Below are 24,845 nucleotides of genomic sequence, written 5' to 3'. Positions count from 1 at the left end.
GGCTCGAACTCAGCAACTGTGAGTTCATGACCTGAGCAGAAATCAAGAGTCAGACACAACTAACTGAATCACCCAGGCGCCGCTCTCATTTGCATTCTTAAGCCAAGCATTTGAAGGAGTCTACAAGAACATATCTGTATAACTAAAAAGTCAAAATATTATGATATGAACACCTGTGATGCAGGTGTTCATATCATAACATAATATGACATAACAGGGGTGGTTGAAAGGAGTTTATTACAAGTAACAAAAGACCCTTTTTTTTTTTTTTTTTTGCTGTTATCACTTACAAAAGGTTTTAGGAGCTTTATGTCAGGAATGGGGGTGAAGACCAAATATATATTTATTATAAATCACAGTATCACAGAAACCCATAGAGGTTAAGTTCAGAATGAGAGGCTTCTTTTTTTCCAGATATAGCCTGCCAATTTTCTAAGAGGTGGCTAAGAAAATGAGAAGTTAAGATAAATTCTCAGTAGCCTGTAGGGGAAAAATAAAGGGAGTTCAGGGTATACCGAGGATGGAGGACCTGAAAAATGCCCAGTTCTTTGGTTGGAGCCCTGGAGGAGCTACACTTCAGGAGTTAAGAATGAACTGGAGGGGCGCCTGGGTGGCTCAGTTGGTTAAGCGTCCGACTTCGGCTCAGGTCACGATCTCACGGTCCATGAGTTCGAGCCCCGCGTCGGGCTCTGTGCTGACAGCTCAGAGCCTGGAGCCTACTTTGGATTCTGTGTCTCCCTCTCTCTCTGACCTTCCCCCGTTCATGCTCTGTCTCTCTCTGTCTCAAAAATAAATAAACATTAAAAAAAAAAATTAAAAAAAAAAAAAAAAAGAATGAACTGGAAAGATACCAGGTCCACAGAGATGAAGTCCACTTTCAAATAACCTAAATCATTCACTGATTTGAGGTGATCTGAGATCGCTAGTGACTAGTCACCTACCATAAGAAAATCTTCTGAAGGCAGATAACAACATCCTAGACCTAAAATCCTTAGAATTTTTCATATACGATGACTGGTATTCTATTTCAAATAAGCAGGCATATGAGGAAACAAAATAAAGTGATTTAAAACAAAAAAAAAAGAAAAGAAAAACAAGAGTCTATAGAAACACTGCAAAAGATTCAAATAGTGAAGTCTTCAGAAACCTGACTTAAAAGAACTACACTTAGAGGTGCATGGGTGGCTTAGTCAGTTAAGCATCTGACTCTTGACTTCAGCTCAGGTCATGATCTCACAGTTTGTGAGTTTGAGCCCTGCATTGGGCTCTGTGCTGACAGTGCGGGGTCTGTGTGGGATTCTCTCTCTGCCCCTCCCCTGCTCACGGTCTCTATCTCTAAATAAATAAATAAGTAAATAAATAAATAAATAAAATATTAAAAATAACTATACTTAATGTACTCAGGAGTTGAAACAAGATTGAACTTAGTACAGAACTTGAAACTATTAGAAAAGAAACCAAATAAATTCTAGAATTGAAAAATACAATAAACTGAAATTAAGAATACCATCAAATGTATCAACTGTTTTATAAAACTTTGTTTTGTGTCTTCTCTTTGTATATGCCAAGGACTAAAATCTGCTTACCAAGATTTTCTATCGAGAGTTTTTAAAAGTGTTGATTTACACTAAAATTTGTAATCCATTTTCAGCTGATTTTTGTATATAGCAAGAGTTAGAAAAATCCAACTTAATTCTCATATTTTCTTAAGTCTGTTTCTGGGGTCACAATTCTATTCCACTGGTCAATCTGTCTATTGCTACCTCAATACTACACTGCCTTAATTAATACTTCTCTTTATAATAAATTCTAGTATCTGAATTCTAGTATCTGAACTTGTCATTGCTGTTTCTCTTCTATAAAATATCCTCCTTTTCCTGTTCAGAATAATTTTATCATATATAATGAAAAATCTCAAGAGTCTGGAATTGCATTGAATCTGTATGTCAATTTGGGGGAAAATGCCATCTTTATAATATTGATATTAGTAAACATGACCTATCTCTCCTTTGGTTTAGGTGTTCTCCACCCTCTCATAATGAAATTTTATAATTTTCCCTAAAGAAATCTTCATTGTCATTTCTCAGATTTGTTGCTATGTACTTTATATTTTCTGACAATATTTCCTTTAATTATTTATTGTTGATATATAGAATGCTACTGATATTTGTATATTAATTTTATATCCATTCTTCTTGAGGTTAGTATTTTGATAGTATACTTGTATATCTTTTTGAGTTTTCACCATAAAGAATAGCTTCTGATCATTACAGTTTTATTTCTGCGTTTTCAATCAGGTGCCCCTGCACTGGCTACACTCCACTACAATGTTGAACAGAAGTAGCAAGAATACACATTCTTTTCTCATTCTTAACTTCAAAGCATGCTTCTGATGTCTCCTTCATTTAGGATAATGCTTGCTACAGGTTTTTAAATATATACGTATCATTCTATAATACAAAATGAAGTATTTTGTTCTGCAATGTGGAGAATGCTTCTCAGCTTTTAAAAATATGCAAAATCTGACGAAGAACAAATTCTCTTAAATTCCTCTTAAACTAGTTTAAAATTTCCCTTTATATTTATCAAAAGGCAACAAGGTAACAATTGTTCTTCTTAATCTGTCTTTAGAAATAAATATTACTCCTTAGTCCTAAAAGCAGTATGTATAAGAATTTAATTTTTATCGGAAAAATATTACCATGATGTATTTCTCTTGGAAGTACGGATTCAAAATTTTAAAGTCAATTATAGTATATATTAGCTCTAGAGATGTGACATTTCCAAAATTCTAATACAGTTAAATATTACTGAAATACAAGTAAACATCAGGACAAAAATACACAGTATATAGGCTAATAATTTTAAAAGCTCACTTCATTTAAAAGTCATTTGGGAAAAAAGCTCATTTCATTTAAGTCTCATTTCAGAAAAAAAAATGAAGTTTAGTTATAATTCATTTGACTTGCTATTTAAAATGTATAGAAGGGCGTCTGGGTGGCTCAGTTGGTTAAGTGTCTAGCTCTTTTTTTTTTTTTTAATGTTTATTTTTGACAGAGAGCGTGCACTCGTGAGTGGGGGAGGGGCAGAGAGAGAGGGAGACACAGACTCTGAAGCAGGCTCCAGACTGTCAGCACAGAGTCCAATGTGGTGCTCAGAGTCCAATGTGATGCTCAATCCGATAGATCATGACCTGAGCCAAAGTCGGACACTTAACCGATTGAGCCACCCAGGTACCTGGAAGCGTCTGACTCTTGATTTTGGCTCAGGTCATGATCTTGTGGTTGTGGGCCCGTGTCAGGCTCCGTGCTGAACGTGGAGACTGCTTGGGATTCTACCCTCTCTCTCTCTCTGCCCCTCCCCAGCTCACCTGTTCATGCACTCTCACTCTCAAAATAAATAAAACTTTTAAAAAAATGTATAGATTAATCTGTCATGTATAACATAAGAAAAGCTAACATTTAAAGTGCTTACATGGCCAGGCAAAAGGTAAATGGTCACAGCCATCTATCATTAATTTACTCATTCTTTCAAGGTATTTATTGAGTTACTATTATGTGCTCTGCACTAAAATAAATACCAGATACAGATATGAAAAGACCATGCCTGCTCTTAGTGAGATTAGTGTCTCCATGAAAAATAGGTAAAGTAAAATTATATAACATGAAAAGTGTTATAATGGGAGTATGTTGAATACAGAAGGCATAAAAGAAGTGCCCCAAGTTCTGCCCATGATAATCAATAAGGTTTGAAAAACTAAAGCGAATGAAGTAAAGAAAGGATAATGAAGTACTCAAGAGCCTTTTTTTCTTCTTGTCTTTTAAAAACAAAAGAAAAAATTTATTTATTTAAGTAATCTCTATACCCAACATGGTGCTCAAAGTCACGGCCCCAATATCGAGTTGCATGTTTAATGGACTGAGCTAGCCAGGTGCCCCTCTTCTTGTTTTTTAAGCTTAAAGTTGTGAGGAAAGGCTCTTATATTTTCTTGTATTAAACCAGACTTTAGAGACCAGAATGAATCTATGTTAGAGACCACTTGTCTTTTTAAACTGTGTTATCTTTCATTTTTTTAATATTTTTTTTCTTCTGGTGAGGACTTTGTTTTTTTTTAATTTTTTAAATGTTTTATTTATTTTTGAGAGAGAGAGACAGAGCGTGAGCAGGGGAGGGGCAGAGAGAGAGGGAGACACAGAATCCGAAGCAGGCTCCAGGCTCTGAGCCATCAGCACAGAGCCCGACGCGGGGCTCGACCCCACAAATGGTGAGATCATGACCTGAGCCGAAGTCGGATGCTTAACCGACTGAGCCACCCAGGTGCCCCTGTGTTATCTTTCAGACTACCAATATAAGATAATCCCCCCAAACTCAATTGTAAAATAGTCTTTGTAACAACTCAGTGTCCTCGATATGGAAAAATAATAAGATACTGAATAAAACTGAATTGTAAATTCTTTATTGTCAAAATCCTATCGATTTTAATCAATGAATATGAGAATTCCTTGTACGTCATTAGACAGCTAGAAAATGATAAATAACTTACATTTTTTTCAGCTTTTGTTGTAAGAGTCCTCTATGAAGTCTAACTGCTATTCTTTTATTCCAGCTAAGTGGACACTATTAAAACTTGATATTGGAACCCTTCATTAAATTCTTCGTGCAATTTAGATTTCAGCACATCTTTGACAATTTGAACAATATTTTTACATGAAACCTCAAGTTTAACACTACTTGACTGCTGTATATCCTTTTGTAAGAGATAGTTCTAAAGAATTAATAGCAAGAAAAGTAAGGAATGCCCTTAAAACATACTAGTTGATGTAGTACATAAACTAATCCTACACAAAGTTAAGAATAATTTTTACCAGTTTTTGTATTTTCACACGATACCTGATGTCTACAAAACAGACTGTCACAATGATGTAACATCAGTCTATAGACCAGAAAGTGCAGGTCCTATTTTACTAAACACTTTCAATTTTACTGTTTCTATATATCATAAATATAGATCACAAAAACAAAGTCAACTAATCTCTTACAGTACTAACAGAATTTTCCTATGTGAAGTGACACACCTGTGAAAAAGTATAAATTCAGCCCTGACAAATTTCTATGTACATGGTAGAATTTGAACTTGTATATCCCAAAAATAAAATAAACAACCAAAGAAAAGGATAATTCTGAGTTATCTAAATTAGTTTTTGGTGTTTTGAGTTTTTTCAAGGGGATTAGATTTTGTTTTGCTTAGTATTAGAAATGTGCATTTGAGGGGGCGCGTGAGTGGCTCAGTCGGTTAAGCATCCAACTCTTGATTTCTGCTCAGGTCATTATCTCATGGTTTGTGGGTTTGAGCCTCGCATCGGGCTCTGTACCCTCTCTCTCTGCCCCTCCCTTGCTTGTACTTGCTCTCACTCTCTCTCTAAATAAAAAAATGAACTTAAAAAAGAGAAATGTACATTTTAGGTCTTATTTCAATATTCTAGGAAAACAATAACATATAATAACCATAATTTCTATTATGAAAACTATACTGGAATAGAGAATGAAGCCTACTCTAACCGTCCTATTTAAATGTATAACCTTTTCCCCTTAACTACAGTTTCCCGACTCCTTACACTGATGTTTCCCCCTGAGAACTTTTCATTGCCTAATAAATTACATACTATATTCACTTAGTAAATTTGTTTATTGTCGGTCTTCCTCCACAGAAATAGAAGCTCTTCAAAGGCAGGAATTTCTGTTCGTTTTGTTCACTAACTTATTCCAAGCACCTACAACAACCTAGGACTATAAAGACTGAATGAGGTAACATTCCTATTGAAGGAATGAATGCATTAGTAGTTAAGATGCATAACTTACTGTATATAAATAGGAAACTTTTACCTCAAGGCACTTGGTTGTGAAGATATTTGTTTTAACAGTAATATAAATAAACGGTTTGGGTACCAAAGTGACATATAAGCAAGTTCCGTCATAGATCCTGTCCACAATGAGCATAAAATTCATCTCATAAAACAACTGCTGGAGAATTAAATAATCCAACAGATGTCACAAAGCTTTTCATGACCAATTGCTGAGTGACTGGTATAATTAGGGGGATATTACCTTGGGCTCAACAGAGCTAAAAAGGCTTTCAGGGCATTTCAGATAAGGAAACAACTTGGATATTTTTGGTAGACAAGTACAAACAAGGTGTGTTCACTCATTCATTTGTTCATTTTCTCTTTCAGCAAATTTTAATTAAGCCCCTACCATGTGCCACACACTAGACTGTGTGTTAGAGATATATAGAAGACAGTCCTTCACAGCCTCAGGAATCAGTGAGGGAGAAACACACAAAGGCATAGCAAATCATATTGGAAAGATGTACAACATTTTCAGAAAACAATACTTTTCTCTGTGGCAAGGTCACAGAAAGCTTCAAAGAGGCAACATTTAAACTTGAAGGATGAGCAGGAAGAATTTACTAGGTAGATCAGGGCATTCCACGTAAGGGCATTGCGTATATAAAGGCACAGTAGCAAGAAAGAATGTGGCTCTTCTAACACGGCAAAATATTTCAGATGGCAAAAACAAAGCACATATGTGTGCGCTCAGTGTTAGAGGAAGGAGGGACAGGAAGTCAAAGCAGAAGATGCAAGCCAGAGAAGAAACTGGAATGGAAAACAAGGATCAGATGATCAACGGCTTTGAATGCTATAAGTGAGAAGTTGAATCTAGCAAGTAGATCAGAGTTTCTCAAAGCGTGGTCCATGGATGGCTTGCACCAGAATCATCTATGGAAGAGATATTCAAATTGTTGTTTGGGACTCAGTGGTCATAAAATTAATTTGGTGGTTGGATAAGCATTTTCTTTTTTAAATTTTAATTTCACTTAATTAACATGCAGTGCTATATTAGTTTCAAGTGTACAATATAGTGATTCAACACTTCCATACATCACCTGGTGCTCGCCATGGCAAGTGTGCTCCTTAATCCCCATCACCTATTTCACCCATCCCCCCACACCTCCCCTCTGATAACTATCCATCTGTTCCCTAGAGTTAAGAGTCTGTTTCTTGGTTTGCCTCTTTCTCTTTTTTTTTCCCTTTGCTCATTTGTTTTGTTTCTTAAATTCCACATGAGTGAAATCATATGGTATTTGTCTTTCTCTGAGTTATTTCGCTTAGCATTATAATCTAGTTCCACCCATGTCAATGCATATGGCAAGATTTCATTCTTTTTTATGGCTGAATAATATTCCATCGTGTATATGTAGCATTCTTTATCCATTCATCAATCAATGGGCATTTGGGATGTTTCCTTGTCTTGGCTATTGTAAATAATGCCACTATAAACATAGAGGTGGATGTGGATAGACATTTTTAGTAAGAGTTTGGGACCCATTGGTTATAAAATTAATTCAGTGGGTTAGAAAAGCATTTTCTTTAAAAAAAGAGAAAAAGAAAAGAAAAAGAAATGGAATGCAAAGGCATGGAATAGAGTAAACTGCATGTAGTAAGAACAGTGCTTTATGTATGTATGTATATGTGCATATGCATGTATTGGTGGAGAAACAAGAGCTATTTCTTCTGTGAGTCACAGTCAAGTAAGTTAAGAAACATGGAGCTAGAGGTTTCTCAAAACAGCATCCCAGACCCCATACTAGACCTAGCAAATCAGTGGGAATAAGACCTGGAATCTACATTTTTAGCAAGTATGAAGTATATTTTTGAGAACCACTGCTGAAAATTACTTGGAGCCACTGAATTCCTATTGTTTTAGAAGGATATTTTTGCATGCAGAGTGTATAAACTGCTTGGAGGATATTAAGAACAGAGGCAGGAACACAAGTTTAGGGGCTATCAGCAACAGTCCAGCTATAAATGATATAAGTTTACATTCCTACAATGGTAGTGAGAAAAATGGAGAAGATGGTGGAGAAATGGTTAGGGTAGGTGACCAAAAGAGTTTTGCTGGAATAGCGAGGGGTTCATGAAGAGGAGCAGTGGAAGAGAAGGCAGGAAAGAGATGCTGGAGCTACATGTGGAAGACTTTCAATTTAGGGCCATTTAGTTTTTAAACTTTTAAAGGAGCCATTTCAATGTTTTAATCAGAATAATATGCTAAAGCACTATTCTAAGAAGATTATTCTACTGGGGTGTGGGGGGAGGAGATTACTACAATTCAAATTGTGAGATGGTAGGTCCCTAAACTAAAGAGGGAGCAAAAGGGCTATGGGGAAGAAAGGGATGTTACAAAAAACTAAATAACAACCAAAAGCACAAATACTGTGAAGGCTCAACCAGCAGGATTGCTCCCTTCCCCAAATCTAAATCCACCTAGGCAGTGCAGTAGAGAGATCGTGAGCCTGGTAGCCAGGCTACCTGTGTTCAAATCCCAGTACCATCACTTACCAACTATATGACCTTGAGAAAACTACTTAATTTTTCTATCCCTTCATTTCCTTATTTATAAAATGGAGATAACAACAATAGTCCCTACCTCATAGGCTGTTATAAGAATTAAATGAAATAAGGGGTGCCTGGCTGGATGAGTCAGAAGAGCATGTGACTCTTCATCTTGGGGTTGTGAGTTCCAGCCCCACGTTGGGGGTAGAGATTATTTAAATAAATAAAGAAGTAAAGAAACTTTTAAAAATTAAAAAAGAAATTTAATGAAATAATATGTAACACACTTATTTGGTACTAGGAACTACTCTGAGTGCTATATGAGTGTTATTAACATCATGCCTGGTTCTGGATTGGTGTAAAAAAACAAAAACAAAAAAACCTAAAAAACGTCTAGAAGGCCCATCTACATTTTCCTTTTTTGCTTTTCCACTGGAGTCAGATCCAGACTTGAATTCCAGCTCTGCCATTTGCTACACGACTTGGGAAAATTAAATAACCACAGCTTTGGAATTCTCTTCTGAAAAGAAGTGCCATTACAATGATTAAGTAAATAGAATACATAGGCACCTAACATTTACTTCTTGACATACAAAAAGTACTTAATAAATGGTAGCTATTATTTATGATCTCCTTGTTTTGTGCTACATTTCCCTGTTTTATACTACATCTAAACTTAGACGGACTCTTTAATTTATAAGTTTTGGTTTTTACTTGAGTAATGAAAATGAGCAGACTCTTGACCCAGAAATTTTCCACTTTTGAAAATTTATCCTAAGGAAATAATCACACAAGAACTCAAAGTATATATATTCAATGGAGTTGGTTTTTTTTTTAATAAAATGAAAACCTAAACGCTCATTAACAGATGGCTAGATAAACAAATTATGGTCTGTCCAAACAATAGAGTACTCTGTTAAAAAGTAAAATAGATTCAAAAGTACTAACATGGAAAGATATTTAAGATCTATTCCTAAGTACAAAGAAAGAAGCAGCAGCATAGCATGATTCCATTATATAAAAAAATATATATGTATATTTGTGTATATTCATTTATATTATTTATATATATTTATTTACTGTTTAGGGGATTTTGCTGGGGATGGCACTATCTGGAGTAGTGCAACTGTAAGCACCCTGTATTATTTTAATAGGTAAATGACTACAGCATGCTAAATGTCGGCATCCTACCCTACAGTAGTCACCACTGTAAAAACTACGAGATGATAAGTTGCTAAACTAGGGAGACAGCTATGCATATATAAAGGAAATTCTAGAAAAATACACATCAAATTTAACAGTCGTCTCTTCTGATGAGGAAGGCTGAAGGGGACTTTTGCTTTTAGCATTATACTAAATAGTATGAAAAATAAAGACTAGGGAAAAGAGATGCAGACCTTATGATTCATACAAACACCACACTTGGCTATGAACATATTCCTTAACTTCACTTCATATCCCTTAAATTGTTTTTATACATCCAGGAAAAACAAACAACCAACAATATAAGGATGTCTTTTTTTTTTTAAGTTCATTTATTTATTTTGAAAGAAAGACAGAGTTCATGAAACCAGGAGTGCCAGAGAGAGAGAGCACCTCCTGGGTGAGAGAGAGAGAGGGGGGGAATCCCACGGGGCTCGATCTGAGCCAGAACCAAGAGTTGGGCGCTTAACCAACTGAGCTACCCAGATGCCCCAACAATATAAGGATGTCTTAAATATGACAGAAATGTATTCTTTGAAAATTTTATAGTCGTTCAATTCCTGAATTATGCTTATTTAAGTAGCTGCAGAAGACTTACAATGGAGACTAACTGTAGTGTAGGATGCCAGCATTTATCTATCCAAACAACACAGAGTGCTTATAATTGCCAGGCATTACACCGCATCACTCCATCCCTAACAAAACCTACTAACCAGTAAATATCTAGCCTTATACATAAATACACTAATGAAAATATTTTGTATAGCTTCTACTATTTCTATACATCTTCTTCCACACTGGGATTAATTTAAATTTTGCTGTTGAATATGCCCTTGATTTAAATGTACTTCACTATCTTATAACCACAGTGCCTATTCAACATTCAGAAAAGGTAATGTATACTATCTGCTGGGGTGGCAAAAGGAAGGCCACATTCAAAAAGAATCAGAACATTTTTGAGGTTTTCTGATAGAAAACAATGGCACTTTCCACTGATACCAGAAAGCCTTGTCTGCCAAAGAATTTTTTTTTCCAACACTATGAAAGATTTTAAATATTCTTCATTCTTCAGATACAGGTATACGCTAACAAGTAGAAAAGTGAACATGGAACTTAAGGTAGCTCTTAAAGCACAGGTTTGAGATACAAATAGAATTCACTAACACAAATAGGTCAATACCCAAATAACAGAAATGATTATACCAAGCATACTTACCATTGAAAGGATTGATTCCTGCCCTTATTCTTGATATAATAGCTTCTTTTACTTCTTTTTTCTTTACACATCGAATACCCAAATTTTGAAAACTAGAAGGAAAACAGAACTTTCAAACTGCTTTACAGTTAAATACAAAGACATATAAATGAGGCTTTACCGAAGGATACTGCAAAAATCAAGCATATATCCTATACCTATGTCAAATATACCAAAATAGATGAGGATTAACAGGAAAGTGACACCACAAAGCTAAAACTGACCTCCCGAACAAAAAAGTTGTAAAAAGATGTCCATAAGCTGAAGCCCACAGGTATGTTTTACTAAGCCCATAAAAGTGTCACCTACCTTAAATAAAAAAACAAATGCGCACAGTTAACAATCAAGTTAACTGAATATAAACATATGGATATCTGGCTTCTCTTCAACATTCTAAAGGTCTGGCAACAGTAGACTGGCACAGAAACACCTGGCTAGAGCTGAGCACCTGCAGCCCCACTTATGCAGGGCTCTCCAATTTACTATAGTGCCTGCTAGTCCTCTTATCCCTGATCCATTCCACAGACATTTGATTTCTGAGCCCTGACTTCACTGCTAGTAGCAATGGAATATGTTTTATGCTATATTATATGAAGCTATAATAATTATTCATAAGAAAACACTGAAACATTTTAAATTAGAAAGTTGTTTAATGTGAATAATATTTAACAAAAGTTTTAAAATGTCATTTATGGAAAACTTCTCAATAGCTACAAATATTACTAATTTGCATATTGTAGCATAGATGGTGGAGGGGGGAACTCCCCTACCACCACCAGTCATACTTGTTCCCACATGGAAAAACCATGACATCATTAAAGCTGGGTGGGTGTGAATAAGGAAGCAAAACTTGGTTATAATAACATTACTATTTGTTCAAACTTCATAACAGCACTTTGCAACAGGAGGCTGCCTGCCTTGTTTGCCCTTCTCCATGCTCATGCTGTCTTATGTTCTTGCTCTTCACCTTCACCATACTTGTGATTTTGTTAGCACCTAAGATATCTTTGACATTTCTTTCCTCTGCTTCCAATAATTAAAAAATAAATCTGGAATACGTAATCCCTTCTCAAAACCCTGAAACCATAATCCTCTTCCTCAAAAGTATTCTACTTCTTTGAAAGATTGGTTCTCATTTTTCTTTGACAAAAAATTTAATGAATGAAATTTTGGATTCTTACTCTGTACCAAAACTGTCTGGAAAGTTATGGGGACATACAATCCCTCCCCTCATGCAGCTCACAGTCTAGCGCAGGGGCTAACAAACTATTGCCCCCAGACCATATCTGGTCCGCCACCTGTTTTTGCAAACACAGATTTTTTTGGAACACAGACAAGCCAATTTGTTTACATATTGTCTAGGCATGCTTTCATACTACAAGAGAATTGAGCAGTTTCAACACAGACCATATGGCCTGCAAAGTCTAAACTATGTATTATCTGGCTCTTTACAGAGAAAGTTTGCTGACCTCCAGTCTAGTGAAACAGATATAGCAGTATTAAATAATCACATGCAAAGACAAATGCCAGGGCGCCTGGGTGGCTCAGTTGGTTACGCGTTCAACTTTGGCTCAGGTCATGATCTCATGGTTCATGAGTTTGAGCCCCGTGTCGGGCTCCAAGCCTGGAGCCTGCTTCAGATTCTGTGTCTCCCTCTCTCTCTGTCCCTCCCCTCCTCATACTCTGTCTCTCTCAAAAATAAATAAAAATATTAATAATAATAACAATAATAATAAAATAAAAAAACAAAAGACAAATGCTAAACTGAAATCCTAACAAATTTGATAAGGGGGACATACACTTTGTCATAGGAGCCTTTGATGGGAGAGACTTGATCAATTCTAGATGGACAAACAGGTTATTGTATGAACTGATACTTAATATAAACAGAAATGTAGGGAAGAGAAGAGTAAAGTGACTTCAGGCAGGAGGAACAGAACAAGCAAAGGTCCCTACAGAAGAGCATTGTAAACACAGCAAACTAAAGGAAGGCCTCTATGACTGGAGTATAAAGTTCAAGGAAAGCACAGTATAATGGCAGGCTACAAATACAAGGAGACCATGCGGACCTCACAGGCCAATAAGGAATGCTGTCCTTATTCCAAGAGCCACATAAAGCCATTAAAATATTTTAAATGGGGATTTGACATTCAGATTTGTATTTGAAAAGCTCACTCTGAATAAATTAACTTAACTTTTACAAAAGATCACTTTGGCTAAAGTGGAGAACAGACTTGGGGAGCAGGGGGGAGAGGGGGAGTACAAAAGGATGCAAGCAGATGAGTCAGGAGGCTATTCTGGAAGCTTACATTTAGACTACAGGTAGTGTGGTGGTGATGGAGGTCACTGAGGAAAGTGCATAGATTCAAGAACTATTTAAGAAATACTAGTTAATGAATTCAAAGTATGCATCTGTGGGAGGGGTGTCATGGATGATACCCAAGTTTGGGGCTTTTATAGCAACCACTGAGATAAGGCACATTGGAAGAAGCACTGAGAAAAAAGTATGATCATGGTACAAGCACGGTTTTGGGAATACTCTATTTGAGGTGTTTTGATATTTACAAGAATATGTCAAAAAGACAATGGGACTAAATACCATTCTCCACTGAAGGGAACCAGGGCTCCTTAGAAAAAAACTGTTTTCAGAGCTGGGGCAAGAAAAGTACAAGTAAGTCTTGAACACTTTGCTGTGTCAGAAAGTAAAAAAGTGCTCAAAGAAAGATGGGAACATATCAAAAGGACATAGGAAACAGGCTGAAGGGGCTTGCATTGGTCAAATATGGGTCAACCCGAACATCAAAATAATAATGCCAATAATGGACTACAGTACAGTGTATATAAGAATCCATGGGTCTACAGTGCTATTTTTTTTTTTTTTTAATAGGAAAGGGGAAAAAGGGAAAGTTTTCTTTACAATAGAATGCTGATTAACATCACCAATGGAAAACACTAATATCCCATGTCTCCTGAAGGGATATTTTGAGAACAACATAGCAGCACCTCTGTAGATTTCTCATCCAAATTGTTTCGGGTTAACATGAATGTATTATTCGTGTTACTAACATGAATATAAACCAGCAACCATTCAGACTAATCCACACTGAACACAATCTTCAAAACAGCCCAGACTCTTCAAAAATGTTAATGTCATGAAAGACCAAAAAAGACTGGGAAACTGTTCTGAATTAAGGGAGATTTTAATAATCATGACAACTTAAATAATCATGACAAGTAAATACAATATGTGATCCTTAAACCTGGATTGGGGGGATAAACAGGACAGCCATAAAGGGCACTGTTGAACATAACCAAGATAGTTCAAAAATTTAACTGCCTGTAACTAAGATCGAGAAAAGTGGGAAGTAAAACAGGAGAGGTTATTTTCACAGAAATCAAGAAATAAGAATGTTCTAAGAAAGGAAGGGTCCACAGTGTAAAATGGCATTGGGAGGTCAAATAATATAAATAGGAAATATTTCTTGCCACATGTGTATTACTAATTATTTTTGGTTTATGTTGTTATTGTGAGAGAACATTTTTAAGTATATTTTCTAGGAGCGCCAGGATGGCTCAGTCGGTTGAGCATCTGACTTCAGCTCAGGTCACAATCTCACAGTCTGTGAGTTCGAGCCCAGCATTGGGCTCTGTGCTGACAGCTTGCAGCCTGGAGCCTGCTTCAGATTCTGTGTCTCCTTCTCTCTCTGCCCCTCCCTTGCTCATGCTCTGTCTCTCTTTGTCTCAAAAATAAATAACAACATTAAAAATAATAAATTTAAAGTATATTTTCTAAATAGTCACTACTAATACAGAAGGAGGCTACTAACATTTTCCCTGTTGTAATTAGGTTCATTTTTTCCCCAAAGGCAATATATGTTTATCACAAAAACGAACTATAGAATAAACACAAGTTAAAAGAAAAATATAAAACCCCACAATCTTACCCACCAAGAGACAACTACTATTAATACCAAGTATATGTACACATACATTTTTTAAAAAAATATATTTTTAATCACATATTGTTTTAAAACCAATTTATCTTACATAGTGTGAATATCTTTCTATACAAAGAGATATTTGCAATGTTATGTTTAATGCCTGGATGTACCAGTTTATTTAACTAGTCCCTCCCTGTTTATTACTTCAATTGCTTCAAACTTTTTACTTTTACTAACAAAGCTGCAATGAATATCACTATAGTTAAATTAAGCTTAATTGTTTCCTGAGGATAAACTCCTAGAAACAGAATTGCCGGTTCAAGAGACATTCATATTTTTCAGGTTTTTCCTATGTTAAAGTGCATACCAGAAGGATTTTATTAATTTGTACTCTCACCAACATGATAATGGACCCATCTTGTGGCAGCCTCACCAACACCAAAGTGTTAAATGATTTTTTTTATCTTAGAATTACTATTGTATGTTACTTTTATAACCTGTCCTTTTCTAAATAATAATTCCAGTTTTCCAGTTGATTTTCTCATATTTGGTGATTTTTAACTATTAATGAAAGGGCAAAGTAAAATATATGAAAGAAAACCTTTCATAAATTGTTCAAACTAAGAAAGAAAATCACAGCATGAAATAATTTTATGTATACCTTCAGTAACAATAAGTATTCCTGCTACCATCATGGGCTGTCCACTAGTAAAGAATAAAAGGGTGGTTCTAAGCAAATGGTAAGAAAATTTAAAGGTACACTATAGTAAATAAAAGTAAAATGAGAAGTTACTCTATTCTGCTAAAAAATAACAGATGTACATGCATAGTAAACAGAGCATCCTATGCTTATCCTATTCCTAAAGAGTTCTGTGACTGTGTACTTACAACAAGGGTCTGCGTTCTTGTCCAAACTCTGCTTCATAGTAGCCATCTCGGCAGTCTTTTCCTACTAAATCATGAGGATGAGGTTTATATGGGTCGTTCTTTGTTACTAATGTAATTCTCACTTTTCCCTTTCCATAATAGTTCATAATCTGAAAAAGGGGGAAATTAAAGATATAATCCATAAATTTATCTCATTAAGAATTGATCTACTAAATGAGAGTTGAATATATATAATGCAGTTAGCACCAGATAAATAAAGTCCAGTTGACTGGCAAATGCAGTTTGGATGAAACTTTCCAGAGAATACCAGAAGGGAAGAATTTACCTCTCAGTTCTCTGGAGTACTATTTTCTGCATTAATTTCAATTGGTCACATAATCTGATTCTGACCATATTCCTTTTAAAACAAGTTATACCATAATATTATCATGGAGCATGAGAAAACACCTGAATGTTGGGCCACTGAATGCCAGGCTTTTCTGTTCACTGTCATACCATAAATACCCCTTCAAAGTATATATTTAAGCCACAGTAGAAATGACAGCACATTGTGAAGAAACTGGGTCTTTAATGTAATTGCTATAGCTAAAATATGAAGCAATTAAGAGTTAGGTACACACAGGAAAATGGTCTATTACCTGGATAGATGGGTATGTTCGGTTGTTGTCTGTGCTGTGCTCCCCTGGAATGCTGCCTGCTGACCGCCCTTCACATTTGTATCTAAAACGCATTCCCCTCTGCCTGGGCTGTTCAATTATCTCTATACATGGGTTATACCCACCTGGAAATTTGAAAAAGAGGGAGAGTGAAATTAGAATAGCAGTAATAATGGATTTAACCATTTTGTTTCTTTCAAAACAGCAGACTAAAAATTTTTCCCTCCCAATATTAAATAATAAAGTTGAAATGCAATTACCCAAGGTTGAATGGTAAAGGCACCTTCTTCTCCCACTCATAATTAACATAATGTTAACACAAATCACTCAAATCATATTTATTAGGTAGCACTCTATCATTTAATATCTACAGCTAAATATGAAGCAATTCATAGAGTGTGAAGTTCTGAGACACCCACTTCAGAGATATCCACTTCTCATATGAGAACAAGTAGAAGGGTTTCCTTCAAGATTCCCACAGAAGGGTCAAGAAGATAGTCTTCAGAAGTGCAATATCATACTCCAAAAGTGAGTTTAACTGCTTGATTTTGCATTAGACTCTTAACAGTACTAAAAGACGGCTAATTGAAAATGAAAATACAGGGGCGCCTGGGTGGCTCTGTCGGTTAAGTGTCCAACTTCAGCTCTGGTCATGATCTCACGGTTTTGAGTTCCAGCCCCATGTTGGACTCTGTGCTGACAGCTGAGAGCCTAGAGCCTGCTTTGAATGCTGTGTCTCCTTCTCTCTCTCTCCCCTCACCCCCACACGCTCACTCACTCTTGCTCTCTCTCAAAAATTAACATTAAAAAGAAAGAAAAATAAGAAACTGAAAATACATTTAAATCCTTGCAGAAGGATATGTTTTTTAAATATCTCCATTGGAATCTTAAAGGATTGATACATAGTATATCCAAACAAGTTCCAGAAGTGATTTTAAGCTCACCACAATTTTCAATCAGTTCCATCTAAACCTTTACTAAAGTATGAGACACAACAGAGGAAAAGAAAATAATTACTCACTTTCTATAACAAATGTCATTTAAAACACGCAACTTTATGCTGACTGAAAGAAACCAGACCAAAAGCACATATACTGTAGGATTCCATTTATATAAAACTCTAGAATATATAAACTAACTATAATCAAAGAAAGCAGAACACTGATCGCCTAAGAACAGGGGTGTGGAGTGGATGAGGAAACTTGGGGGATGATGGATATGTTAATTATCTTGACTGTGATCATGATTCTTAGAGTCGTATTTCTATGTCAAAAGTTATCAAACTGCATACTTCAAACATGTGTAATTTATCATACATTAATTATATGTCAATAGAGCTGCCCTAGAACACGTGCATGTTTGTTTACCCCCTCTTATGGTCCATATTGTGGAAATGAAAGCTCAGTGGAGACACTCAAGTGTGCTTACAAGTAGGGTACTTAGCAATGTGTCTTTACTTCAGGGAGGTAAAGACGTCTTCCATTAAAAAAAATTCCCTCAGTCAGCTTACTGACTTTTAAATTCCCACAATTAGATAATCAATTTCTTTGACTAAAGACTTCTCTTCTGTTAGAATGCAAGAAAACTCTTCAAAAGGGTAACACAATGGGTCTTCCCAGTACAGTATGAGGAAGAGGCCTTGTGAGTCCTACTTAGTCCTATCTTAATAGCAAACACACTGGAAATGTTGTATCTTGTAAGTCTCCTACTCTATAAAATGTGAATAATAAAAACAGCACCTACTTCATTGGGTTGTTGTGAGGATTAGAGGTAACGTGTGTTCGGTTCTTACCAAGTAACACACCTAATAAGAAATACTCAATATATGTTGTCTACTATTATTAATTTCAAATGCTTTCTTGAAAACAATGATTTTATAGTGATACCATGATGTTATAACAACTGGTACTTTCAAGACTTTAGAAAACAATGAGGCAGGGGCGCCTGGGTGGCTCAGTCTGTTAAGCAGCCGACTTCCGCTCAGGTCATGATCTCACGGTCCGTGAGTTCGAGCCCCGCATTGGGCTCTGTGCTGACAGCTCAGAGTCTGGAGCCTGTTTCAGATTCTGTGTCTCCCTCTCTCTGACCCTCCCCCGTTCATGCTCTGTCTCTGTCTCAAAAATAAATAAACATTAAAAAAAAATTAAAAAAAAAAACAATGAGGCAAACAACACAAATTATTAGACTATAGGAGAGTCCAACAAAACAAAATTTTGTTTATGCTAACAAATTGTGCATAAAATGACAGTAAGAGCAAAAGAGTCAGACATGCCTATGTTAAAGGAAAAAGAATTAATGAAGCAAAAGGGTGGAGAGAGCAGAGGGGGAAGGGAGAAAGGTAGGCATTCAGCAGGGAGTCCAAAGTCGTGGCAGCACAGAAAAGAAAGTTTAAGAATCACCAATATAACCATAATGAACGTGTAATACACTTTCACCTTTAGAACCAAATGCCAGAGTACACTGGGGATTTGGATTTCCTTCTGAGTGACAAAGAATCAATGAATGGTTTTGTGCAGGGGAACCATATGATCAGACTGACATTTTAGAGTAAGAATTCTGATGGCAGTGGACAGATTGGAAAGAAAGGAGAAAGCATGATGATCAGTTCAGAGGCTGTTATGCTACTGTACCCAATGATGAGGGCACGTCTGACATATGGTAGTGATAACAAGGATGAAGGATTATTGAAAACATAAAATTAACACTCCTTGGTGACTGAACATTAGGGTTAAGAGCAAGTAAAGAATCACTGAGGCTCCACAGTTTCTACTTTGGGTTACTGAATGAAGTGCTAATGTTACCTTTAATTAATTGGTTGGTTCAGACTCCTGTTTGAATTTACTACCTATTTGTTTAGGCAAAAGACAAAGAGCCAGGGAAAACGGACTTGAACCTAATCTTGTTCCTAACACTTATTTCAATTTTACTGAAAAATGTAAGGCATGCAGATGAGTGTTTCAACTTCACATATTTCAAATAACTCAAATTCACATTTCAGTTTCAAATATTTCATATCCTTCTATATTACTTAAGGAGTATTTGAAAATAAAGTACATTTTCCTCTCAATACTCAACAATATTTTAAAGTGATATATAAAATAACTTATGTGGTTGAACTAAAGGTCAAATAAATCCCTGCCCACTATTTATTTAAAGGTGGTTGGTGGGAAGTTGATATAGAATTACATCATTAATGGTAAGTGGCTAACTTTTGGGAGATGAGTGTGAGTAAAAGTGCTAGTTAGGCTTATAGTGATTTTTCAAATATTTCATTGGTTACACAACACTACCTTAAAGTAGAAAGTGTTTTTGAAAAAAGGCTATAGACAAGAAAAGAGCAGTTGCTGAAAGATTAAAATAATTTTTAAAAATGTGAAATTATAAAAATGAAAAATATTAGTTATCATATAACATCAAGTACTTAAAACCCTTTGAAATCTATTCTTCCTATTGAAGAAGCTCTTTATTGGTAAAAAAAAAAAAAAAAAAAAAAAACAGTCTCATGAGCAACCAACAGTTTATTATAATATTCTACATTCCCCCAGCTAGAAATAATCTCCCCCTCCTCTAATTTGCCATAGTATTTTGTTTATGACAATTATTCCAAATTACTATAATTAAGGGGAGACTCACTGTTTTATTTCTTCTTGAAAAAAAGCAACTTGTTTTATTTCATCAAGTTACTGGTCTTATTTCTTTTCAAGCTACTTGAAGGCAAGAATTGTGACGTATTCATCAGTGCCTTATACACTGATATTCAGTAAACATCTGGAGAATGAATAACTGAAAATCTAAAAATCTTTTTGTTTGTGTAAGTTACACAAACATTGAAGGATCATACTGATGATCCTTCAGTAGGTTTCCCTACTAAGGAAAAAAAACAGTGCTTTGTGGGTACCAGAATTGCTACACTTTTCTAATCTTCATACTTATTTACAGTCTAATTTATCTGTATTTATGATTTAAAACTACTTCCCAACTATAAATCACTTATATCACGCATCAGTACAGTGTACCAGTTATTTCCTTCCTCAGTGCTCTGTTTAAAATGCCACTCTCCTGAAAAAAGTGCTGAAATGTAGTCATCTACGGAGTGGAAGAAGGTAAAATACCAATGAGGGAATTGTAGGGAAAATAAGTACTCTCAACTAAGATGATCTCAAATCACTACAGTTTTGAAAAGTTGAAATTTCTTTTAAGTAGTTCTTGATTACTGCACTTTTCTTTAACCAATACTATACAAAAGCTAGGGGTGACCCCTGCATTTTTAACAATATTGTAAAACATCTGAAATATAGCCAAAATATTTGCAAGATATATTCATGTTTTTATTTGCACTTAGGCAAAAAAAAAGGGTGCTAGTTGAGTTTTTAAGATAAAAAAAAAAATTACATTGTGGGGTGCCTAAGTAGGTCAGTCAGTTAAGTGGCCAGTCCTGATTTCACCTCAGGTCATGATCTCATGGTTCGTGGGTTCAAGTCCCTCATGGGGTCCTGCACCGGCAGCAAGGAGCCTGCTTGAAATTCTGTCTTCTTCTCTCTCTCTGCCCCTCCCCCACTTGCACACACACTCTCTCAAAAATAAATTAACTTAAAAAAAATTTTTTTAATTACATTGAAATAAAAGTTAAAAATGGTGCTTTAATTATCAGAAATAGACACCTTAACTAAAACCTTATAGCCAGCACTGGGAACCAGTGTTAATTGTTCAGTAAAAAGTTAACTACAGTAATTATAACACTGTTTTAAAGTACTCTTACATATATTCTTATTTGATCCTCTCAACTTTAATCTTCATAAAAACAGAACAGGAATTATTATCCCATTTTACAGATGCTAAAGCTCGACATTATAAAGTTATAAGAAAAAGAAATTATAAATGACATTAGCAAATATGATAGCTGGGACCCCAATGGATCAAATTAAAAAACAAACAAAAAAACCCAAGCATAAAAACCACTGGGGGTAAAGTCACAATAACTGATTACAGCAAATAACCTAAAATAAATGCAACTTAATTTAAGAAGATAATGCATCTTGGTATAGGGAAGTCAGTATTTAGATCCAATGAAATTCCTGGAACAGAGTTCACAGTGGGGGTATGTATCAGAATTACCTAGGAAGCTTTTTCAAAAAACATACACGCCCTGATCCCACCTGTGATCTGAATAGAAACAGAAATCTTTAAAGCCCCAACATATTTCTGAAAAAGCCTTCCAAACCATTCTAACACACTACTGATTAAGAACCACTGCCCTAAAACATAAAGAAGTAGAAACAATGCACATATCTAGAGAGCAGTCCAAAAATTCATATACAAGTATGAGCTGGGTGATAGACAAACTAGGCAGAGGAATTCTGACAACTTCTAAGTCTTCTTTCTCTCCCAGTCTAAGAAGCTTAGCCAAATATAAGCAAGGGAAAAAAGGCATTATGATGGGATGGTCTCCAATCACAGCGATCTATTTAAATGGTAAATTGTTTGCAAAACTAATATTTTAACTATCATTAGTAAGACTCGTTACAATACAGCAAGCAAATGATAACACACTAAAATGTCAACACCACAGCTGAGAATGACTACAGACCGCATCTCTCTTACAGAAGTACTGGATAACAGACTGCCTGAGAGTCAAAGGAGGAAATGGAGCTAACAATATACACTTTCCTAAATATCACCTTCACTCACTTTGGAGAAAAAGAAAAGATTTGTCATTCCTCAAACCTAGGAACCCAACTGAATTGTGGTGATAATCTTCTCTACCTTAAGACACACGTGAGCTTTTCCGTTTCTTCCTAATTATGATCAAAATTTAGAGTTACCATTTCTCACATAGAATGGCATTCAGTTAACAAAGGGGCAAAGAAAACTTAAGCCTATTCCCACAGGATAGAAAGAGAATAACACAGAAGGTGCAAAAGAAATCAAATGAAGGATAAGTTATATCAATCATTATCAAAAGGACAGTTTATCTACTAAGAAATTTTTTATTTACTTTCTTTTCAGAATGTTCAGTATCGTTTAAGTGGACAACAGAGAAAAGATACACTGCCTCCAAACATCACTGTTAAATTCTTCTCCCCTAGTTTAAAAATACAGAAAACCATTTCAAATTGTTTAAAAGTAAATGGGTAGTCTTATATATTCTTGAAAGACTATTTTCTATCTAGCATCTGTTCTAGCCTATTATTGTAAGTTTTTAAGGTTTCACAGAATTCTAGAATGTCAGGATACTCAAACTATCTCTAGAAAGTCCCATTTCCTAGAGGTTTGGGTCCCCAAACAGCTCCACTACTTAAGAAAACTAACATTGATGGGTATTTATGGGTTCCTAAAAACAAGCCTTTATAATAGTTATTCTCTCATTTTTATCTCACAGAGTAGCAGAACTGGAATAAAACCAGCTTCATTATGGGCTAAAGTCCAGATTTATTCCAATATCTGAGGCTGACTCGGAAATGGGCCTTAAGAATCCAAGTAAGGAAAGTTTTGGATGTGTATTTGACTGATGTATGCAGCATAAGGTAAATAAAAGATGTAAGAGTTGGTAAGTGCTAGAGATTTCACTGTGTTGGGGGGCGGGGAAGATCTTGAAAAAAATTTTAACTTCTGGGATGAAAAAGTAGAGAAATATTTAAAATCTGTCCCAGATTACTCAGGTATTTAACTAAATTGAAAATAAATGGCAATACCAAATCACCTGTCTTGATTAAGACTGCCTGATTTAGGGGCACCTAGGTGACTCAGTTAAGCGACTGACTCTTCGTTTCCGCTCAGGTCATGATCTCACGGTATGTGGGATCAAACCCCACGGATGGGCTCTGTGCTGACAGCACTGAGCCTGCTTGGGATTTCTGTATCTTCACTCTCTGCCCCTTACACCGCTTGTGCGCGCATGCTCTTTTTCAAAATAAATAAATAAATATATTTTTTTAAAAAGCCTGCCAAATTTAAAACTAAACATTACAGGATGCCAATTTTAAAAAGTATTAAACAAATATTGACTGGTTTTTAGTATAAGTATGTCCCATGCAAGTATTTGGGTCATGTGCCTACAAACACAATCCTTTGCAGAGAACGCGGATGAGAGAAGGACAGGACAAAAGGAAATGCTGAGCCTCCTAAGTTGTATTTGGGAAAGATACTACACACACCCCAGATGGTACCAATTATGATTCATCATGATTCCTCCCTAGCCATTTCACTCACTCAGTGCCTTCACTCTATCATACCACTTCATTCTGTCAGCACCTTCATTCTTTCATACCACTATTGTCTCTACGTTTTCATGGGTGGCAAGTCTGAAACAGCCTTCGTGTTTACAGTGTGCAGTCTTCTACTTAAAAAAGTCATTTGCTTTAGTTGCCAATTCCAGCTTCCAGCTTTATCGTTAAAGATTAAGTTGCATCATACCTACACTGATTTTTTTTCCCCTTACTCAAGAGAAATACTTATAGTTCTCTTGAAACTCACACCACAGAGTTGGAAGTATTGTGGCTTACAAAAACAACTTCTTCATGTACTTCCTATTGTATGACACAACAGAACTATACTTAAGAAAACTGTGAATAAAAATCAATTGTCTAAATATTAAAACATATTTTACCAAAGACAGTACTGCTTATTAGGAAACAGACCTATGTGTGCATAAGAGCATTCCGTACTTTCTACTGGAACAATGAGAAGCCTTAAGTTCAGACATAAAATAGCTAATTTTGCTTATGTTAAGCAAAACAGAATCATAAATATACAAGAGTAATGACTGCCTACGCATACCCTAAGTGGACAAGGAACATTCTTCTTAGCAATACCCGTTCTAATTAATTGTGCCAAAAGACAGAAAAATCAACGTGTTAAAAACAAACAAACAAACAAACAAGCAATAAAGACAACTTAATAGAACCTGATCTGTGAAATCCTAAACAATTAATTTGGTAATTTACCTGAACAAAATTTATAATCATAAACATATCAAAGTCCCAGTTACTCATGGTACTTATATAATTTTGCCTATGAGATTATGGTCTCCTACTTTTACGTTATACAGATAACATAAGCAACTACACATACCTATTTACATATGACATCCGGTGAGAAATAAAGACATGGTCTAAAGTGCTTGGTAATCAATAAAAATACTTTTTGAGGTTCCAACACTACCTTACTACAAATAATCTAAACTAAACAAAGATAAACTAAGCAAAAATTTTTCTCCTATTACTCTTTCGGTTCAATTACTGTTTCAAAACAGGGAAAGAATTCGTAATTATTGCATCTTTTTCTCTAAGGCCTTTACAAGTGATTAAGGAAAATATACCCAGACTCCTTTTTAAAAATTTCCTTGGCAGTTTTCAAACAACTGAATTCCAATTTAAATAACTTGTTATATTTTAATTTATTTACTTAATTTATTTATTTTTGAGAGAAAGAGTACTAGTGAGGGGAGGAGCAGAGGGAGAGAGGGAGACACAGAATTCGAAGCAGGTTTCAGGCTCTGAAATGTCAGCACAGA

At 35.5% G+C, this 24,845-nt stretch overlaps 1 protein-coding gene and 1 long non-coding RNA gene across 2 annotated transcripts in view; one reads left to right on the top strand and one right to left on the bottom strand.

Moving 5' to 3' along the window:
- REL (REL proto-oncogene, NF-kB subunit) overlaps positions 1 to 24,845 on the bottom strand; it is a 34,155-nt gene that overhangs the window by 7,243 nt on the left and 2,067 nt on the right. Inside the window, exons 2-4 of the mRNA XM_015070526.3 lie at positions 16,316 to 16,458; positions 15,678 to 15,826; positions 10,810 to 10,901 (exon numbers count right to left, since the gene is read on the bottom strand). Coding sequence (XP_014926012.1) covers positions 10,810 to 10,901; positions 15,678 to 15,826; positions 16,316 to 16,458 — 384 coding nt within the window. The remainder of the gene's footprint in view (positions 1 to 10,809; positions 10,902 to 15,677; positions 15,827 to 16,315; positions 16,459 to 24,845) is intronic.
- LOC128311203 (uncharacterized) lies at positions 1,851 to 23,125 on the top strand. The gene is made up of 3 exons (XR_008289336.1): positions 1,851 to 5,805; positions 21,937 to 22,108; positions 22,713 to 23,125. It is a non-coding gene; the product is annotated as an uncharacterized LOC128311203 (long non-coding RNA).

Source organism: Acinonyx jubatus, chromosome A3 (genome assembly GCF_027475565.1).
Source record: "Acinonyx jubatus isolate Ajub_Pintada_27869175 chromosome A3, VMU_Ajub_asm_v1.0, whole genome shotgun sequence".
NCBI lineage: Eukaryota > Metazoa > Chordata > Mammalia > Carnivora > Felidae > Acinonyx > Acinonyx jubatus.
Note: the sequence above shows the minus strand (reverse complement) of the source record. Positions and strands in the feature narration are given on the sequence as shown.